Here is an 18,122-nt window from a genome sequence, read left to right on the forward strand (position 1 = left end):
CCCACTCTGACAGGTGAGCCCTGGGCTTGCCTGTGGCCGGAATCCCCCAACCCTGTCAGCCTCCTCTTAGTAATACTCTCCCACCCTCTGACCCCCACTGGCTCTGCTCCTAGGCCACCCAGGCCAGCTCTACTGCGTTGCAAGCTGAGGCCGTGGCCCCCGCCGCTGTTGAGACAGTCATGAGCCCTGTTGTGACAGCCCTGAACGCTCTTCCTTCCTTTTCACCAAATGTCACAAGGGGACGTCTTACTACAGGATGCCCTCTGGGAGGCACTGCCCGCTGGCTGGAGACCTAGAGTCTCATCCTAGGAGGGCCTTGCCCAGCACAGCAGAGTGGACTGACCTTTCCTTGCTCCCAAATGATCCCCTGCAGGAGACCTGGGCAAGGCAGTGTGTCCAAAGCAGAAAGGACTGCCACGCTGGGGCTGAGCCCGCTGAATCTAACTGGCTTCCTCTCCCCTCCACCCTGAACTGCAGGCTCTGAGCAGGGCTTCCCTTGGTGGCTGGGCCTGCAGGCATCCCCAGCAACAGCCGCCCCTCCTCTCCCATGCCACCCCTGGGACCACCTCTGGGGACTGAGGGAGGGGCAGCTCTGTGCCCAGGGCGTTCTAGCTCAGTCACAGCCTACTACCTGCCCCTGCGGTTCTTGCAGACTGAGTCCTCGACATCCACAATCAGGAAACAAAAAGGGGTCTCCTTTTGGGTCTGGAAATCACTGCACCCATGGGGCCACCCCGCAAGTCACAGGGAGAGAGCATGCAGGGGCTTCTGGGAAGCCTAACGGGGTGGGGCGGGGCAGCCCTTCATCTGGTCCGCTGGCTGGCAGTGTCTGCCTCCCTGACCCATCACTGATGTGTGTTTGGGGAGTGGGACAGAAGGGCATGGCTGTCCTCCACGAGGTGTTCTGCAAAGCGCCACGGAAGCAAAACCCTGCTTAGTCCGACTTCCGTATTGCAACCTCCCTCTCGCTGGTCCGCCAGATGTGGCCGAACAGGACCGCTCCACCCATTCCTTAGTCATTCAACAAACACTCGCCAGGCACCCTCTTACCCTGCTGACCCTACCTGTCCCCTGGCCGCTGTGTAAGGCAGTGATGAATGACCCCAGGACACTCAGAAGCACGGGGAGATGTGGGAGCACCGGGGTGTGGGCTGGGGGAGGGCTTCAGACGGGAAGTTGTGCCCGCACAGTTTCTGGGGAACTGAGCAGCCATGGGGGGAGGGACAGAGCTTGCAGCGAGTCCGGCTCCGCCTTCCTCCCGTGCCTTTCCACCCGTCCCACCCTCTGAGTCAATACCAGGCTGGGCCTTATAAAGCTCCAAGAAGCCGCCAGGGAAAGTTTTCTCTGCCGTGCCAGCTCACAGGAGGAAGGTGGGTCCAAGTCCAGCACCATGACCGAACTGGAGACAGCCATGGGCATGATCATTGACATCTTTGCCCGCTACGCGGGTGTGGAGGGCAGCAAGCAGAGCCTGACCAAGGGGGAGCTGAAGGTGCTCATGGAGAAGGAGCTTCCGGGCTTCCTGCAGGTGAGGGTGCAGGGCCTGGGGCGGGGGCAGGTGGGGAGGGTCAGGGGGGATGGTGGGCTGGTGGGCAGGAGAGGACCAAGGGGCTGCAGAAGAAGCAGCTGGAAGGCGAGACCACCCGCCCCGGAGCGGATCTGTTGCCACCCTTGGGGCTGAGGTCTCTAGGAGCAGGGAGCTGGAGTAGCCAGCGCAGTCCCTGACACATGGAGTTGGAGCCACCAGGATTCTTTCTCAGCAGGGGCCCAGTGGCAGAGCTAGGGGTGGGGGTTGGTTTGCAAACCTGAACCGGAGCAGTAGGGATGGTGAGGCTGGGTTTGCTGGTCCCTCACCCCTGCAGCCCCCAAGGCTGCTGGCCATGAACATCCCTGCCCTCCTGTCGGCTTGGCTGTGTCCTCCCAGCATTCCCGGAGTGGTGTTAGCAGGGCTGACAGGGGTACAGATGGGAGGAGGTCCTACCTGGCACTTATCTGCCTGGGGCCCCTGGACCTGGATCTGCCCAAGGGAGACCTCCTCAGGAACCTCAAAACAGAGGGGCTCCCCTCCCGGTCCTCCTTTCCCCATTATGCTTCTCTCCGTTCTTGACCCTCTGGCTGCCTCTACTGACTCAGTCCTCTTCCCCCTCCCTCCCTCTTCCTCTTTCCTCCTTCCTCCACTTTCCCTCCCTTCCCTCCCCTTCCTCCCCGCTTCCCCTCCCTTCCACTCTCCTCCTCCTCCCTCCCTCCCTCCTCCCTTTTCCTTCCCTTCCTCTCTCCCCCTTTTCCCTCCCCTTTTTCTTCCTCCTCATTCCTCTACCCCGTCCTCCCTTTCTCCCCCTCTTTCCCTCTCTCCCTCTCCTCCTCCCCTCCTCTTCCCTTCCCTTTCCTTACTGTCCTTCTCTTCCCCTCTGCTCTTCATTACAGCTCCCCTTCTTCCCCACTCCTCCCCTTCCCCTCTTGCCTCCTCCCTGGCCCCATCAAACCCTACCTCCTGCCCTCTAATGGATCTACCCTGAGCTGATTCTTGAAAATGGAAGCCTAAGATTTTTAGCCTTCAAACACACTGAACGCTTCAGTATGTAAAGGCAGTGAGGGTATAGATCTTTAAATGAAGTTCACTTGTTTTTGTCTCTTATAAATGTGTTTGTGGTAGAAAATGTAAAAATATAGAAACGTGGAGGCAAGAAATCTCCCCCAGCACATTCTCCCTCTCCCTTTCTGCCTTTTCCCCAGTCAAAAGCTCAAAGCTAATGTGTGTGAAATTCTAAATATGCAATTTAATTTCTTTTTGAACTTAGTATCACCGCAACAGTCTCAAACCCGGGTGCTCACTGAAAGCCCCTGCCCCAGTTAGGAATAGGGCATGATGCAGATGTTCTGATAACCAGCCAAGTTTGAGTCTAACACGTGTGGAGATTTTGAACCCAAAAGCTGGGGGTTGCTGGAGGGGCAGAGGCAGGTGGCCTGGGGAACACAATTTGAGAACTGGTGGCTAAGCCTGGGATCCTCACCAAGGTGCTTGTAAAACCTGGGGCTCAGGGCCATAGGCCCCCAGGCCTCCAGCCAATGGGGAAGCCCACCGCCTGGTGCAGTCAGGAGCTGCCGTCCTGGGGGGCTGTTGGAGCCCCAGTGTGGGTGGCTGCGGGGGGGTCTCCAGTGAGACTGGGGCCCCCCATGGGCATGGTGGCAGCTTCCGCATAAGGCCTGGGGCCTCAGCACCCCTGCCCAACCCTCCTCCCCACCCCTCACCCCAGTTTGGATTTCTCCATTCTGTGAGGATCAGAGGCTTGTGGCTGGGACAGGTTTGCAGTGCATGGCCCAGACGTGATCTCCTAAAGTGACCCCACCAGGCTGGCAGCCCATCCTGGGGATGGTCCCCCTTCTAAAGCATCTTAAACAGTCCAAAGACACCCCCTTCCAAACTTGCCAGTGAGACAAACGCTGCCTCGGAGCTGCACCATGCAATTCCGATTGACCTTAAACCCAACCGTGGCTCCTGGCCTCCCGGAGCCCAGTGACACAACCTGTTGGTGTCCCCCAGCCCTTCCCCAGCCCCCCCCACCAGGCAGCAGTGCAGGGGCCTCTCACCCACTGACCCCAGCCTCTGTCTCTAGACTAAAAGGGACAGGGACGCCGTGGACAAACTGCTCAAGGACCTGGATGCCAACGGTGACGCCGAGGTGGACTTCAGTGAGTTCATCGTGTTTGTGGCCGCACTCACGGCCGCCTGCCACAAGTACTTCGAGCAGGCTGGACGCCCCTGATGACCTGCAAGCCCAGAGCCCCAGCGGGTCTTGGGGGGATAGGGGGCGGGCAGGGAGCAGCCCCTGGCTTCCAGAACCCTGCGCTCCATGGCCTCTGGCCGCCCCTGTGATCAGTAAAATGCTTGTGAAATGTTCCTGGTCTGGTGGACTTGGATTACTTCCTGACCCCCTTGGTGCCCCCACCCCAGCACAGTGAGTTCCCTGATTTGTTACTTCCTGCTCCTGCCCAGTAGGGAGCTAGAGAAGGAAAGGACACTGATCAGTTGGTCGGGTGGATGACCTCCTTACTGCCCTGTGCCAGGGGGGCCCTGTCCCTGCTTTTGTGGGTGGCTCAGCACCGAGGGAGCGTCATTCTGCCCTGGACCACGGAGGCCCACGGGCCACGCATCCCTCCACCCAGGCCGCCAGACAGCCGCTCATCAGACCCCAGCCCCTCCATGTCCAAACAAGTCACATTCTTAAACGCATGCGGGTTTTGTTTCTTCGAATTTTTGGGGGGAGGGGTTGGGTTTTTTGGCCACAAAGGCTATAAAACACAGTAACACACGTAGAGAAGAAATGAATGACACAAGGGGCAGCTGGGTGGCTCAGTTGATTGAGTCTGACCTCAGCTCAGGTTATGATCTCAGGGGCCTCTGCTGTCATCATGGAGTCTGCCTGTCCCTCTCCCTCTGCCCATCCCCCCACTCATGCTCGCTCTCTTTTAAAGATTTTATTGATTTGTCAGAGAGAGAGAGAGCACAAGCAGGGGAAGCGGCAGACAAGGGGAGAAGCGGCAGACAAGGGGAGAAGCAGACTCCCCACTGGGCAGGGAGCCTGATGTGAGACTCAATCCCAGGACCCTGGGATCATCACCTGGGCTGGAGGCAGACGCTTAACCCACTGAGCCACCCAGGCGTCCCAGTAAAATGAAATTTTCAAAATGGTTCTCAGCAGGTACCTGACATAGCCCCACCCACTGGGAAGGAGCAGGAGAGACATGAAGCCACAGCAGGGGGGTCAGTTAGGAGAGGCTGCACAGCGGCCTAGGGCAGTGGGAGGGGGTCCATGAATCCAGGGTATGCTCTGGTCAGAGAATCAACGTGCCTCAGTGACAGCGTGAGGAAGGAGGAAGGGGTTGCTGAGAAAGAGGGAGGAATCAAGAAGCACACTAAAGTTTCTGCCTTAGAAACTTCAGTTTGAGTTATGTGCACTGGTAAGAGGACACAACTACATTTTTTTTTTAAGATTTATTTATTTTTGAGAGAGAGGGAAAGGGAGAGAATCTCAAGCAGACCCTGACATGAGGCTCAATCTCACGACCTGAGCAGAGGCCAAGTGTCTGACGCTCATCAACGGAGCCACCCAGGTGCCCCACAATTAAATGTAATTTACATATCGAATTGATACTCTTTCAGTGAGTATTAAGCACCAGCCACATGGCAGCCAAGCATTCATCTTTGTGCTGGGAATGTAGCAGTAAACAAAATTCCTGCCTTCGGGGGCTGACATTCCAAGCGGAGAGGTCAGACAATACACAAATTTATAATCACATGTCAGGTAGTGAGAAGCAAAATAAAGGAGCAGAGAGAGTAGCAGTGCTGTTTGAAAGAGCGAGCATAAGCCGGCCTCTCTGGTTAGGCAACATGGAAGCCGACACTGGAAAAGGTGGCTCAGTGAGCTATGTGGGTATGGGACACTCACCTGTTCTCAGAAGAAACAAAAGTATTGTTCTGTATTGTATCGCAACAAAACATGAGTGAAGAGGCAGGTTCACAAGCCAGCTGACACAAGTGGTCACTGGGGAATTTCCTAGGCCTTCTGGACGAGAACACAGAATCTCAGACTTCACGGCAAGGGGAGTCTGGGCACCACCAGCTCATCCGTGACAAATGATTTCGGAGCTGCTGACAGCAGGCGATTCAAATTTTCTAGCTGACCTGGAAGTGGGTTCAGTTCCATGGATCCAGAATCCGACTAGGGGCAAATGTATGAGTTAAAGCAGGAAATGCACACAAGGCCTCATAGGCCTCTCCATTACGCCACATCACAAACACGAGTGAAGACGCTCAGCTTGTCGCCACAGTGCTCTGCATTAGAGCCAGGGGTCCAAAATGATTCAGACTTTAAGGCTCTGACCACAAAGAAGGCTTAGCATCAAGCCCTGGGACAATGAAGAGATAAAATGCACCCTAATGGAGGAGTATAATCTGTGGTCAGTTAATCAAGGGGAAAATCTATGCGTGCGCACACACACACACACACACAGGTATAGCAAGTTTTACACCAACACATTTGTTTTTAAATCAGTGAAGCAACTTATAACTAAGTTTTCTGATCAAGGTCCATAATATCTCAAAGAGGGGTGCTCCTTCAGCCAGTTCCTCGAATTAAGAGAACGTGGAGCAAGTGGCCTGTGGTGTACATCAAAAGGAATGAGAAATAACTCTTGCAGGCTATATGCCCCAAGACTTTGTGGGGACCTGTTAGCACAGTTTAACCTAGCCGCCTTGACTGACACAGACAGACACCGACTCTCGGCCCCAGGAAAGCCTAGTGGGTCCTCCCTACTCCCCTGCTCCAGGTCAGGCTCTCAACTCCCATGTGCACCAGCCCCCATATTCTCGCCTTCACCCAAGTCCCAATGACACACAGACCACAGGCAGTGAGTAAGCCTCCCACGCTACACACGTGACCCCCAACACTCCCCTCTCCTGGGTCTCAAGGGCTCCCGACACTACTTCTGTTCCCGCTCCAGACCTCAGAAGGCCAGGAGCATGGACAAGGATTCCACAGACAAAAACAGTTTCTGTAAAGGACTCTCTTTGTGCCCAGGTACTCTATGATAAAAATACACAGTCATCCAAGACATGTATCTCAGCTTGTCTCCATGAACACATGCTTGCTCCAATCAAACCACATGTAGCAATTCTGGAAATCGCACCCTGCCTGTCCTATGGCTTTGAGCATCCATCAGCGCAGGCCGATGCAGATGAATTAACTCCCTGAGGAAGCCTCTCTCCTCGGCCCGCCCCTCTCACCTGGATCCCACAGTGTCCTCCAGAGTCTCCCCAGGGCTGCAGCTCCCATGGTTCCCAGAGTTCCAGGGGCCCCCGCTGGGTTCTACTCTCAGAGGTTGTACTCCACGCTCACGGCAAGTCATTTGCTCTGAAGAGCGTTCCAGTCCCCTCCATGAGTGCTCAGTCCCTCCTCGTGCTCCCACAGGATACTAAAGCACACGGCAGTGCAATTACTCGTCCCAGCTCTTCCCTATCCGGGACTTTCCTTCACGTTCCTGGTGCCTCAGGTGGGACAGAAAGCATGTTCTATTCCCACCGACTGAGAGACTAAACATATCGTAGCTGCTGAGAAGCAAGGCCAGAGACGAGACGATGGCCTGAAGTTCATCTCTGTTAAAAGCTGAGAGTTCTGTCATCCTGTCCCCACAGCACCTGCTGTAAGCAATTCTCCCTCCCAGTTCCGGGCTCACGAGAACCCCAAACTTCAAGCAGCTCGGTCCCGCTTGCTGGTGGCAGCGCTGAAAGAAGAGTGTCCATTTCAAAAGAAATGGATTAACACACACAGTGGCTTTGGTCTTCCGAACAACACCTTTATTTGAAAAAAGATTTTCTATAGATCTTTGTTTTTCAAAGCAAATGAACACTTATCGATCACATGTCTGACTTTGAACTCAAGTCATGGTCAGGTCTACCTTGATAGACTAGAAGAGACTTTATGGGCCCCGATAACACCTTTTCCTTCCTCCAGTGTCCCCAGGCTCCTTGGAGACTCTCTTTGATGTGATCTCCTAAAAACCTTTTAACATGTGAGGTCATTCTGACAGTGAAGTGTCCTCCATCATTCTCCACCCAAACTTGTCATTTGGGGCCAGCGAGGTTGTCTAAATAAACCCACCTGACAGGTGTCACCACAGACACCAGACACTATGCCACAAGACCCAGATCCCCACGTGTGTCTCACAGGAATCAAAGTTCCAGAATGCACACCCAACCATCTTCCATCTCCAACTGCCTTTTAGTTCTCCCCAGCACTTCCCAAAGCAGTCTCACCCCTATACTGGTTACCAGCTTTACCCAAGCAGTGCCTTCCATGCACCTCCACAGAGAGAAGATTATGGCCCCAAGTCTATCCACACTCGGAAGGTCCAGAGAACAATCAGGTCACAGAGGTCAACAGTAAAACACAAGGCCACGCCCAACATTCCAAACACAGTGAAGGAATAGGAATAAACGTGAGCACTGAAACAACTCTTCACTAAGCCCTGTTCCCCTTACAGGGTCACCAGCTGAAGCCAGTACCCAGTTAATTCAGATGAACGGACTAACACCAGAGGTCTTATCTTCCCCGGGCACAGCTGGGACTGGCCAGGAAACACGAAGACCCAGGCCTAAGACCCAGGAATACTTGCTGATCATTCAAAGGAACACAAAGGATCCAAGCCCGTGAACTTACGCCCAGACAAGTAGCTCGTTTAGGCGTGTATAAGCCACTGACCAACAGTATCCTAATCACAGAATCACCAGATGTACCTAATGAAATCTCTAACAAAAAGAAAGACATTTTGGGGACGCCTGGGTGGCTCGGTCAGTTAGGCATCTGCCTTTGGCTCAGGTCATGACCCCAGGGTCCTGGGACTGACCCCTCATCAGGCTCCTTGTAGAGTGGGGAGCCTGCTTCTCCCTCTGCCTGCAGCTCCTGCTACTTGTACACTCTGTCTCTCTGACAAATAAATAAAATCTTTAAAAAAAAAAAAGAGAAAGAAAGACATTTTTCAAATTCTAAGTCTCTCGAGATTGAACAGACAGACCCTCTGTGGGACCAGAACAACTAAGTACGTCTGTGACCATGACTTCACCTCCAATCCATCAATAGCATCCACCTGCTCAGACACCCCCACCACCAAATTTTGCGCTTAAAAACCCTCACCTGTAAGTCATTGGGCAGTTTGGCACTTGGAGCCTTAGCTCCGTGTTCTCCAATGAACAGCCTACCTTTCCTCACTGCAAAATCTCCATGTCAGTCTTACTGGCTTGCTGTGCATCCAAGGGAAGAATTCTCTTTTCACTCGCTTACACAACCACTGACCTAAGGGAGACTGTTGCATGTGGATAAGAAACATACAAAAACAGAATAAACAAGCTATTTCAGCTTTCTCAGGGTGTCAGCCCAGGTGACCAGCATCCATCAGCTGTGAACCTAAAGCAGAACTGGAAGAAATTTACCATCAAGACACTGAGTCTCAGATTTCTGCATCCTGGTGTTTAAAAAAAAAAGAACCATCCACAAGAATGCCACTTCTTTCAGACAGTCCTCTGACTCCGCCTCCTCCTAGAAGAACCTGGAAATTTCTAGTCCAGACCTACAGCTTCACACTTCTCTGTTTCTTTCCCGTGTTCTCACCCGCCCTTACTTTGCTCAATGGCCAAGCTTTCTTCCCATCCCCGGCCACCACCCTCCTCAGTGCCTGGGCGCCTCTACCTCCAGCAACTGTCCCTCCTGAGGTGACTTTTCAGTTTCACAAAGACAAACCCCAAGTTATTCTAATTTTTCTCTAATTACCAGCGGAGTCAGGAGGAGCCACAAAAATCACTATCTACTCTAGCACCTGTCAAAGCTAGCACGGACCCATTCTCCTCTCAACCTCAATTTTGCTCCCCCTGCCCAATTTCGGACGCAGTGAGACTGAAGCTTCACCTTCACTGCTGCGGTAGGACGACCACCCAGGACGCTACTGAATCTGGCTGCTGCACCACCAGGCCCCGCCGCCGCCCCGCCTCACCGCCCGCGCTCTTTCAGGACGACTCGCTTCTCTCTATCCGCCGCACCAGCTCCACCAGCATCTCTGCCATCTTCGCGATCTCCTTGGCCTTCTCGCACCTCTTGGCCGCCCTGCCGTCCACGCCGTCGCCGGGGTTCTGCAGATGGTTGAGGGCGCTCTCCTCCGAGGCCTCCACCTGCGTTTTGATCTGGATGAGCATATTGTCCATCTCCCACAGCTTGCTCCTGTTCCGCAGGTAGGCTCTCCCGTGCTCCCGCGTGAGGGCCGCGATGTCCTCGCGCATCTCGTTGATGACGGGCAGCAGGAACTGCTCGAAGTCCTCCTCGGACTCCAGCACTTCCACCTCCTCGGGCTCCGCCATCACGAAGATGTCCAAGGGCCGCATCTGTCCTGCCACTTCTTCATGCCCGCGCCCCTGGGGACGGCTAAACCGTTCCTGCGGCCGTCCGCGCGTCAGCAGTGCTACCGAGCTACCCCGGAATGTTCCTCCTTTTACGCCTCCCGCTTCAGAGCCGCTCCAGGAAACAACCCAGAGTCCATCCAGCACTGACGCCCGGCCAACAAGCGGTACTCGAGGCCGGCGCCGGCCGCGGGGATGTTTGCGGCACTTTTACGACGTGGCCCGGCCCCCTTACGGCCGCGCCGGGGACCGCCCCGTGGCGGGCGCGCGCACGCAGATGGGCCTCGGTCGCGGGCGGGCGCACGCCAACCGCCCCCAGCTTCCGCCCCTGCCCCGCCTCCCTTGTCTAATCAGCCTTTGAGATCGCCGGAACACCTCGCTTACCTGCTCTGTGAGGGCATCCCCAGGCTTTTACTTTCACTTTGTTTTTTTCTAACTGAAAGCAATTTTCCCTCCCTAGTATTTGAATCAGACAGGATGTTTACAATTCTTACTGTCCAGCCACGCACTGCACTAAGTGCTTAGTTTAATTCACTTAACCTCACAGCAAAGCTGATAGATGAAAAACTGACTAAAACCCGCTCTTATGGGGGCGCCTGGGTGGCTCAGGTCATGGTCTCAGGGTCCTGAGATGGAGCCCCGCATTGGGCTCTCTGCTCAGCGGGGAACCTGCTTCCCCCTCTCTCTGCCTGCCTCTCTGCCTAGGTGTGATCTCTCTCTCTCTGTCTGTCAAATAAATAAAAATCCTAAAAACAACAACAACAACAAAACACGTGCTTATGGTCAGAATTTGAACCTGAGCCGTTTGGGTCTACTCCTCTCCTTCTCCTTCTCCTTCTCCTTCTCCTTCTCCTTCTTCTTCTTCTTCTTCTTCTTTTCTTCTTCTTCTTCTTCTTCTTCTTCTCCTTCTCCTTCTCCTCCTCCTCCTCCTCCTCCTCCTCCTTCTCCTTCTCCTTCTCCTCCTTCTCCTCCTCCTCCTCCTCCTCTTCTTCTCCTTCTTCTTCTCCTTCTTCTTTCTTCTTTCTTCTTCTTCTTCTTCTTCTTTTCATTTATTTGACAGACAGAGATCACAAGTAGGCAGAGAGGCAGGCAGAAAGAGAGTGGGGGAAGCAGGCTCCCCACCGAGGAGAGAGCCCAATGCGGGGCTGATCCCAGGACCCCAAGATCATGACTCCAGCTGAAGGCAGAGGCCCAACCCACTGAGCCACCCAGGCGCCCTTACAGTTGCTCTTCTTAATGAGCACACATGCTTCCTCTTCTGGGACAGGGCCCTTAAGTCAAAAACCCAGGATTCTTTTCTTTTTTTAATTTTTTTTTATAAACATGTATTATTAGCCCCAGGGGTACGAGTCTGTGAATCGCCAGATTTACACACTTCACAGCACTCACCATAGCACATACTCTCCCCAGGGTCCATAACCCCACCACCGTCTCACAAAACCCTCAGTTTGTTTTGTGAGATTAAGAGTCTCTTATGGTTTGTCTCCCTCCCTTCCTGCTCCCCAACCCCCCAGGTTGCATCTCCACTTCCTCATATCAGGGAGATCATATGATAGTTGTCTTTCTCTGATTGACTTATTTCGCTAAGCATAATACCCTCCAGTTCCATCCATGTCGTCGCAAATGGCAAGATTTCATTTCTTTTGATGGCTGCATAGTATTCCATTATATATATATATATATATATACACCACATCTTTTTTTTTAAGATTTTATTTATTTATTTGACAGAGAGAAATCACAAGTAGACAGAGAGGCAGGCAGGCAGAGAGAGAGAGAGAGAGGGAAGCAGGCTCACTGCTGAGCAGAGAGCCCGATGCGGGACTCGATCCCAGGACCCTGAGATCATGACCTGAGCCGAAGGCAGTGGCTCAACCCACTGAGCTACCCAGGCTCCCCACATCTTCTTTATCCATTCATCTGTTGGTGGACATCTAGGTTCTTTCCATAGTTTGGCTATTGTGGACATTGCTGCTATAAACATTTGGGTGCACGTGCCCCTGGATCACTACGTTTGTATCTTTAGGGTAAATACCCAGTAGTGCAATTGCTGGGTCATAAGGTAGCTCTATTTTCAACTTTTTGAGGAACCTCCATGCTGTTTTCCAGAGTGGTTGCACCAGCTTGCATTCCCATCAACAGTGTAGGAGGGTTCCCCTTCCTCCGCATCCTCGCCAGCATCTGTCATTTCTTGACTTGTTAATTTTAGCCATTCTGACTGGTGTGAGGTGGTATCTCATTGTGGTTTTGATTTGTATTTCCCTGATGCCGAGTGATGTGGAGCACTTTTTCATGTGTCTGTTGGCCATCTGGATGTCTTCTTTGCAGAAATGTCTGTTCATGTCCTCTGCCCACTTCTTGATTGGATTATTTGTTCTTTGGGTGTTGAGTTTGATAAGCTCTTTATAGATTTTGGATACTAGCCCTTAATCTGATATACCGTTTGCAAATATCTTCTCCCATTCTGTCAGTTGTCTTTTGGTTTTGTTGACTGTTTCCTTTGCTGTGCAAAAGCTTTTGATCTTGATGAAGTCCCAATAGTTCATTTTTGCCTTCACTTCCCTTGCCAAAAACCCAGGATTCTAACTGCTCTTTTCTCACCCCTTGCTCCCAGCTTTTTGTCCTGGGCAGATTTTTCTCCCACTGCCTTGGATTGTTCTGGTCAGTAGGTTTTTGTTCTCTCTTTGAGGTAGGGTAACTGAAGGGACTCCATTTTAGAAAGGTCCTGTCTCTGTTGGTTCTGTTTAGGCCACAAGTACTTATGTTCTATATTCTCCATCTGGTTAAACCAAACAAGCTATGTTCCCACTTCAAAGGGGGAAACAAGAGAGTTAATCATTCTCTGAGGTTTTTAAAAAAGATTTTATTTATTTATTTGACACAAAGAGAGAGGGAGCACAAGCAGGGGAAGGGGGAGAGGGAGAAGCGGGCTTTCTGCCGAGCAGGGAGCCCAATGTCTGGACTGATCCCAGGACCCTGGGATCATGACCTGAGCCAAAGGCAGAAACTTAACAACTGAGCCACCCAGGCATCCTATTCTCTGAATTTTTGTCCTAGGCCCCCAAACACCTGATAACACCTAAGAAGAGCCAGATCCCAAACATGTTCCCAGGATGTTAACTCTGAATAAGACTTGGCAGACGCTGGCATCAGTAACCCCTACCTTCAATGATTTATAGAATAACACCTATTACTCACTTGCCACTCACCTTTGATCAGACCCTACTCTGGATTCCTGAAGGAATACTTGCCCTAGATCCCTTTCCAATATGAACCTCTAGACCCAAGCCAGGAAGATACTCGTCCTCCTTTCCTTTCTGAGTCTCCCAGTCTGTCTGCTAAATTCTGTTTCTCACACTATTTAATAAACTGTTTTTACTTTCTCTGGCCTGAGTTTGATTTCTGTGCCATGCAAAGTTGGTCCTGCAGGGACCCCAGAACCCCCTCTGGGTTCTTGGGCCCAACCTGCCTGCATCATCTTCACCAGACTGTGAGCAACCTAAGCTAAAGGGCCACTTCTGATTCGGCTCTGTCCTCAGCCCCTCCTGGCAGCCTGGACACAAGTAGGGCCTTACGGAATGTTTTAGAGATAAGGTCTCCTTTCATAAAATATAAGCGCCTCTGTCTATTGGAGGCTCCTTGACAGTGGGTTCTGGTCTTGGTCCTTAACACCTATAGGACCTGAAAAACAGCAGGGGACCAGTAAAATTCAGCTTTAACATTCATTTAACAAAAAATGTTTGAGCACCGAGTGTATGCCATTGTGGAATGGATGGAGTCTCTTTGCAGGCTTGTTCAGTGAGTGTCCCACTAGCTGAACTTTAGAGGGATTCTGCTTACAATAGTGCCACAGATTAGAGCTTCAGTGTTCCAGTCTTTAAGTAAAAACCGGTGATCCCAGCCTGAATATCCATTGATGGGAAGATGTGTAAGTGAGGTGATGTGCAGGAAAGTGATTTGCACATACCAAAGTACCAGCAGATATAAGTGGTGATAGTGTTAAAGTTATTATGACAGTGAATGGAGGTTGTTTGTGCTAAAGGTTTTGAAGTCAGAAACATCCTGCATTAGGTGCCCCTAGTCCCTTCAGTTACTTGCTCTGTGGCCTTGGACAAGCTGGCTAACCCAAACACATATCTCTGAGTGTCAGTTTCCACCTGCTGCTCTAAACTGGGCATTGGACATATGATCCGTAATGATCATCTCACGATCCTTATAGTCCCGTAATAATTACGTGATATGGTTTGCCCAAGATTTTGTATCTTGCTCGTCTCCTGCCTAGTGCAGCCACAGCTCATGGTCCCAAGGGTATCTGAAGCAGGTAGTATTGGATGCTGGATAAACTGACCAGTGTGTTTTCTCCTCGCCCGTCTACTGGTCCCCATAAACTGAGAGAATATCTGCCTCTTAATCATTTTCCCAAGGAACAGACTTAAGTATGCCCTAACAGGAGATGAAGTATAAGATCTATATGCAGCATTTTATTAAGAATAATGGCAATATCCAAGCTGATATAACGTATCCTACTGGTTTTATGGGTGTCATCAGCATTGGCAAGACTGGGGGAGAATTTCCATCTGATGTGTGACACCAAGGGTCGCTTTGCTGTTCATTGGGTTACACCGGAGAAGGTCAAGTGTAAGTTGTGCAAAGTGAGGAAGATCTTTGTGGGGACAAAAGGAATCCCTCATCTGGTGACCCATGCTCCATCCGCTGTCCTGAGCCCCTCTTCAGGGTGAATGACACCATTCAGATTGATTGGGAGACTGGAGAGATTACTGATTTCATCAAGTGTGACACCGGCTATCTGTGTAGGGTGACCAGAGGTGCTAACCTGGGAAGAACTGGTGTGATCACCAACAGAGAGAGACACTCTGGTTCTTCTGATACTGTTCACGTGAAAGATGCCAATCGCAACTGATTTGCCACTCAACTCTCTTAACATTTTTGTTATTGGCAAAAGGAACAAACCATGGATTTCTCTTCCCCAGGGAAAGGATATCCACCTCACCATTGCTGAAGAAAGAGACAAGAGACTGGCAACCAAACAGAGCAGTGGGTAAAATGGTCCCTAGGTGACTTGATTGGAAGACTATAGTTAATTAAAGATCATACAGCACACACACACACACACACACACACACACACACAATGATTTGTATCTTGTATCCTGAGTGTCCCCTTTTACTCTCCAAACATCCCTGGTTTGATGAATTAGAATTTATTAAAGGGATATAGATAACAAAGGATTCACATTCAAACTGTATTGAGAACGTCTATAGATCAATAAGGGAAAGATAAATAACTCAATTTAAAAACCGGCAAGATGGGACACCTGGGTGACTCAGTCAGCTAAGTGTCTGCATTCGGCTGGGGTCATGATCCCAGAGTCCTGGGACTGAGTCCCACATTGCACTTCTTGCTCAGCGAGGAACTGGCTTCTCTGTCGGCCTGCAGCTCCCCTGGGTTGTGATCTGACAAGTAAATAAATAAGATCTTTAAAAAAAAATAAAAATGGGGCACCTGGGTGGCTCAGTGGGTTAAGCCTCTGCCTTTGGCTCAGGTCATGATCTCAGGGTCCTGGGAGCCAGCCCCGCATCGCATTGGGCTCTCTGCTCAGCAGGGAGTCTGCTTCCTCCTCTCTCTCTCTCTGCCTGCCTCTCTGCCTACTTGGGATCTCTGTCAAATAAATAAAATCTTTAAAAAATAAAAAATAAAAACGGGCAAGACTTGAGCCAGCATTTCAGAAGAGGGAATATCCACATGGCCAGTAAGTATACAAAAGGGTGCTAAAGTTCACTATTCAACAGGAAATGCCAATTAAAACCACGCTGAGATAGCATTCACTATACATCCACTAGAATGGCTAAAAATGAAAATGTTGACAATACCAAGTGTTTGGGAAAAAGTGGAAAGAAGATGAGAACGTTCAAAGTCATCAAGAAGAGCAAGGTTCTGGGCAACTCCTGTTTACTTCTCTCCTCTCTGATTTCGGTATGAGCAGCAAGAAGAAACTAGGGACAGTGGGAAGCTCTTCATGGGTCCTTAGCATGTCCTGTCTCTTGATCTGGATGGAGGTTACCTGATTGTGTGACCATGCGAAAGATACAGGGAGGACGCACGCGTCTTAACCTAGCTCTGTTCACGTAGCGCGCGGACGAGTGTCCAGGGTCTAGAAACAGAGACCGGCGCGCGTGCGTGTACGTGAGCGCGCAAAGGCCGGATGCTGGGGGGCGCGCGTGCGCGCGCAGGAGCCGGAAGCAGAACTGGGAGCCCGGAAGCGGGGCGGGCATCCCGGCCGCGGCGGGCCATGGAGGGGTGTGCCGCGGGTCTTGGCTCGCAGCGCGAGGGGTCGGCGGAGGACGAGGCCGAGTTCCCCGGAGCAGCGTGGAGCGGGGACAGCGGCAATGTGTCCCAGAGCCATAGCAGCGCCTCGGGGCCGTGGGAGGACGAGGCGTCGGAGCTGGGCGCGCCGGGCCGCGATCTGCCGCTGCTTCGCCGCGCCGCCGCGGGCTACGCCGCCTGTCTGCTGCCCGGAGCCGGCGCGCGGCCCGAGGTCGAGGCCCTGGACGCCAGCCTGGAGGACCTGCTCACCAGAGTGGACGAGTTCGTGGGCATGCTGGACATGCTGCGTGGGGACTCCTCTCACGTCGTCAGTGAGGGTGTGCCTCGCATTTACGCGAAGGCCGCGGAGATGCGGCGCGTCTACAGCAGGATCGACCGGCTGGAGGCCTTCGTGGGGATGATCGGTGCCCGCGTGGCGAGGATGGAGGAGCAGGTGGCTAGGGCGGAAGCCGAGCTGGGCGCTTTCCCCAGTGCCTTCAGGAAGCTGCTGCACACGATCAGCGTGCCCTCCTTGTTCAGCAAGGCGCCCTCCGGCAGGCCCCAGCAGAGCGGCTACGAGCCGCCCGTCCTGTTTCGGACCGAAGACCACTTTCCCTGTTGCAGCGAGACACCTCAGATCTGAGTCCGCCGGCCGGCCCGCGAGGGGACGCCGGCTGCGAGGGCCTGGGCTGCTGAGGCTGCTGGCGAGGCTGCTGGTAGACCTCCACGAGGTTGGAGGATGGCGCGTTTGTCTTTGGCACACTTGTTTCCCACTGTCTGCATGACCTCCCGTAAGGACGTGTGGCTTTCTGTCTCCAGTGCTGAACTGAGGGCTGGCTGCTTGGGGCGTCGGGGAACCCGAATTCGTTTCTCTGTGCGCTGTGGCAGAATTGTTGTTTTTATGGGTTTTACAGCTCACCCAACGGTATTACCTTTTCAGAGTTTCTATATTTTATATTAAGAAAAACTGCCCAGCTGTCCCAGTCTTATTATTCGATCCTAATAGCGATTCCATTTTCTGTAGCTTTTAGGGTAGATGGTAAGTTATTTCAAGTTATATTATACTTTGCACATCATGGGTTGTAAACCGAAGGAAATCGTATAATTTCTGAGAAGATGGATTGATTTATTGCAACTAATTCTGAAGCTGTATTTGCAAGTAGGCCCTCCGAATCTTAATTTGCCCACAGCAAATATGTCTAAGTGGTTGCTAACATTTAGTTTATAATTTAAATATTAATAAAAATTTTAAATTTTATTGGAAAAGCTTTTCTTCTGGAAAGGACTTTGCATATTTCTTTTTTTGTTTGAAAATAGGTATATTGCTCATGATTGTAGGGATAAGGAGAAGTGTCTTGGGAGTAACTCCTTTCGGATGTGAAAAAGCTTTGCTACTATTCCACAGAATTTTGTTTCTCACCTCTCAAAGTGAATAGTTAAATCGTGTGTGTGAATGACTGGTGTTGGGATTTTTGTTCTTTCACCCAACAGCATGGAATCCTAAAGATGTCTTGCAGGTGCAGCAGGCTTTGATCTTGATTTGAATCTTATCTGTTGTTATTAATTGATGTTCCTAGGCAGTAGACCTCAAATAAGCACCCAGCGTAGGTTTCTTTTGTGTCATTTATCATGGATCTTAGAGGCTAACGGAGTAGTCATGTTCTCTCATAGCTGTGTATCATAAGTCTGATCATGTAGGGGCGCCTGGGTGGCTCAGTAGGGTAAGTGTCTGCCTTCTGCTCAGGTCAGGATCCCGGAGTCCAGGGATTGAGTCCTGCATTGGGCTCCTTGGTCAGCGGGGAGCCTGCTTTTCCCTCGAACTGCCGCTCCCCCGGCTTGCGTGACCACTTGCCTG

General features: G+C 51.8%; 3 protein-coding genes and 1 pseudogene across 3 annotated transcripts; 3 read left to right on the forward strand and 1 right to left on the reverse strand.

Annotated features, from left to right (window-relative positions):
- Nucleotides 1-1,299: 1,299 nt before the first annotated feature.
- On the forward strand, nt 1,300-3,898 carry LOC123930136 (S100 calcium binding protein P). Its single transcript, XM_045986391.1, has 2 exons — nt 1,300-1,528; nt 3,615-3,898. The coding sequence occupies exons 1-2, from the start codon at nt 1,391-1,393 to the stop codon at nt 3,762-3,764; spliced, it is 288 nt and encodes a 95-aa protein (XP_045842347.1). The 5' UTR covers nt 1,300-1,390; the 3' UTR covers nt 3,765-3,898.
- A 5,639-nt stretch (nt 3,899-9,537) lies between these two features.
- On the reverse strand, nt 9,538-10,094 carry LOC123937502 (MORF4 family-associated protein 1-like). Its single transcript, XM_045998406.1, has one exon. The coding sequence runs from the start codon at nt 9,926-9,928 to the stop codon at nt 9,557-9,559; it is 372 nt and encodes a 123-aa protein (XP_045854362.1). The 5' UTR covers nt 9,929-10,094; the 3' UTR covers nt 9,538-9,556.
- Nucleotides 10,095-14,274: 4,180 nt separating this feature from the next.
- On the forward strand, nt 14,275-15,006 carry LOC123936973 (annotated as a pseudogene).
- Nucleotides 15,007-16,207: 1,201 nt separating this feature from the next.
- On the forward strand, nt 16,208-17,525 carry BLOC1S4 (biogenesis of lysosomal organelles complex 1 subunit 4). The gene has a single exon (XM_045986679.1). It carries the CDS (start codon nt 16,254-16,256, stop codon nt 16,908-16,910), a length of 657 nt encoding a protein of 218 aa, XP_045842635.1. The 5' UTR covers nt 16,208-16,253; the 3' UTR covers nt 16,911-17,525.
- Nucleotides 17,526-18,122: the final 597 nt, after the last annotated feature.

This window comes from Meles meles, chromosome 2 (assembly GCF_922984935.1).
Source record: "Meles meles chromosome 2, mMelMel3.1 paternal haplotype, whole genome shotgun sequence".
In the NCBI taxonomy this organism is placed as follows: domain Eukaryota; kingdom Metazoa; phylum Chordata; class Mammalia; order Carnivora; family Mustelidae; genus Meles; species Meles meles.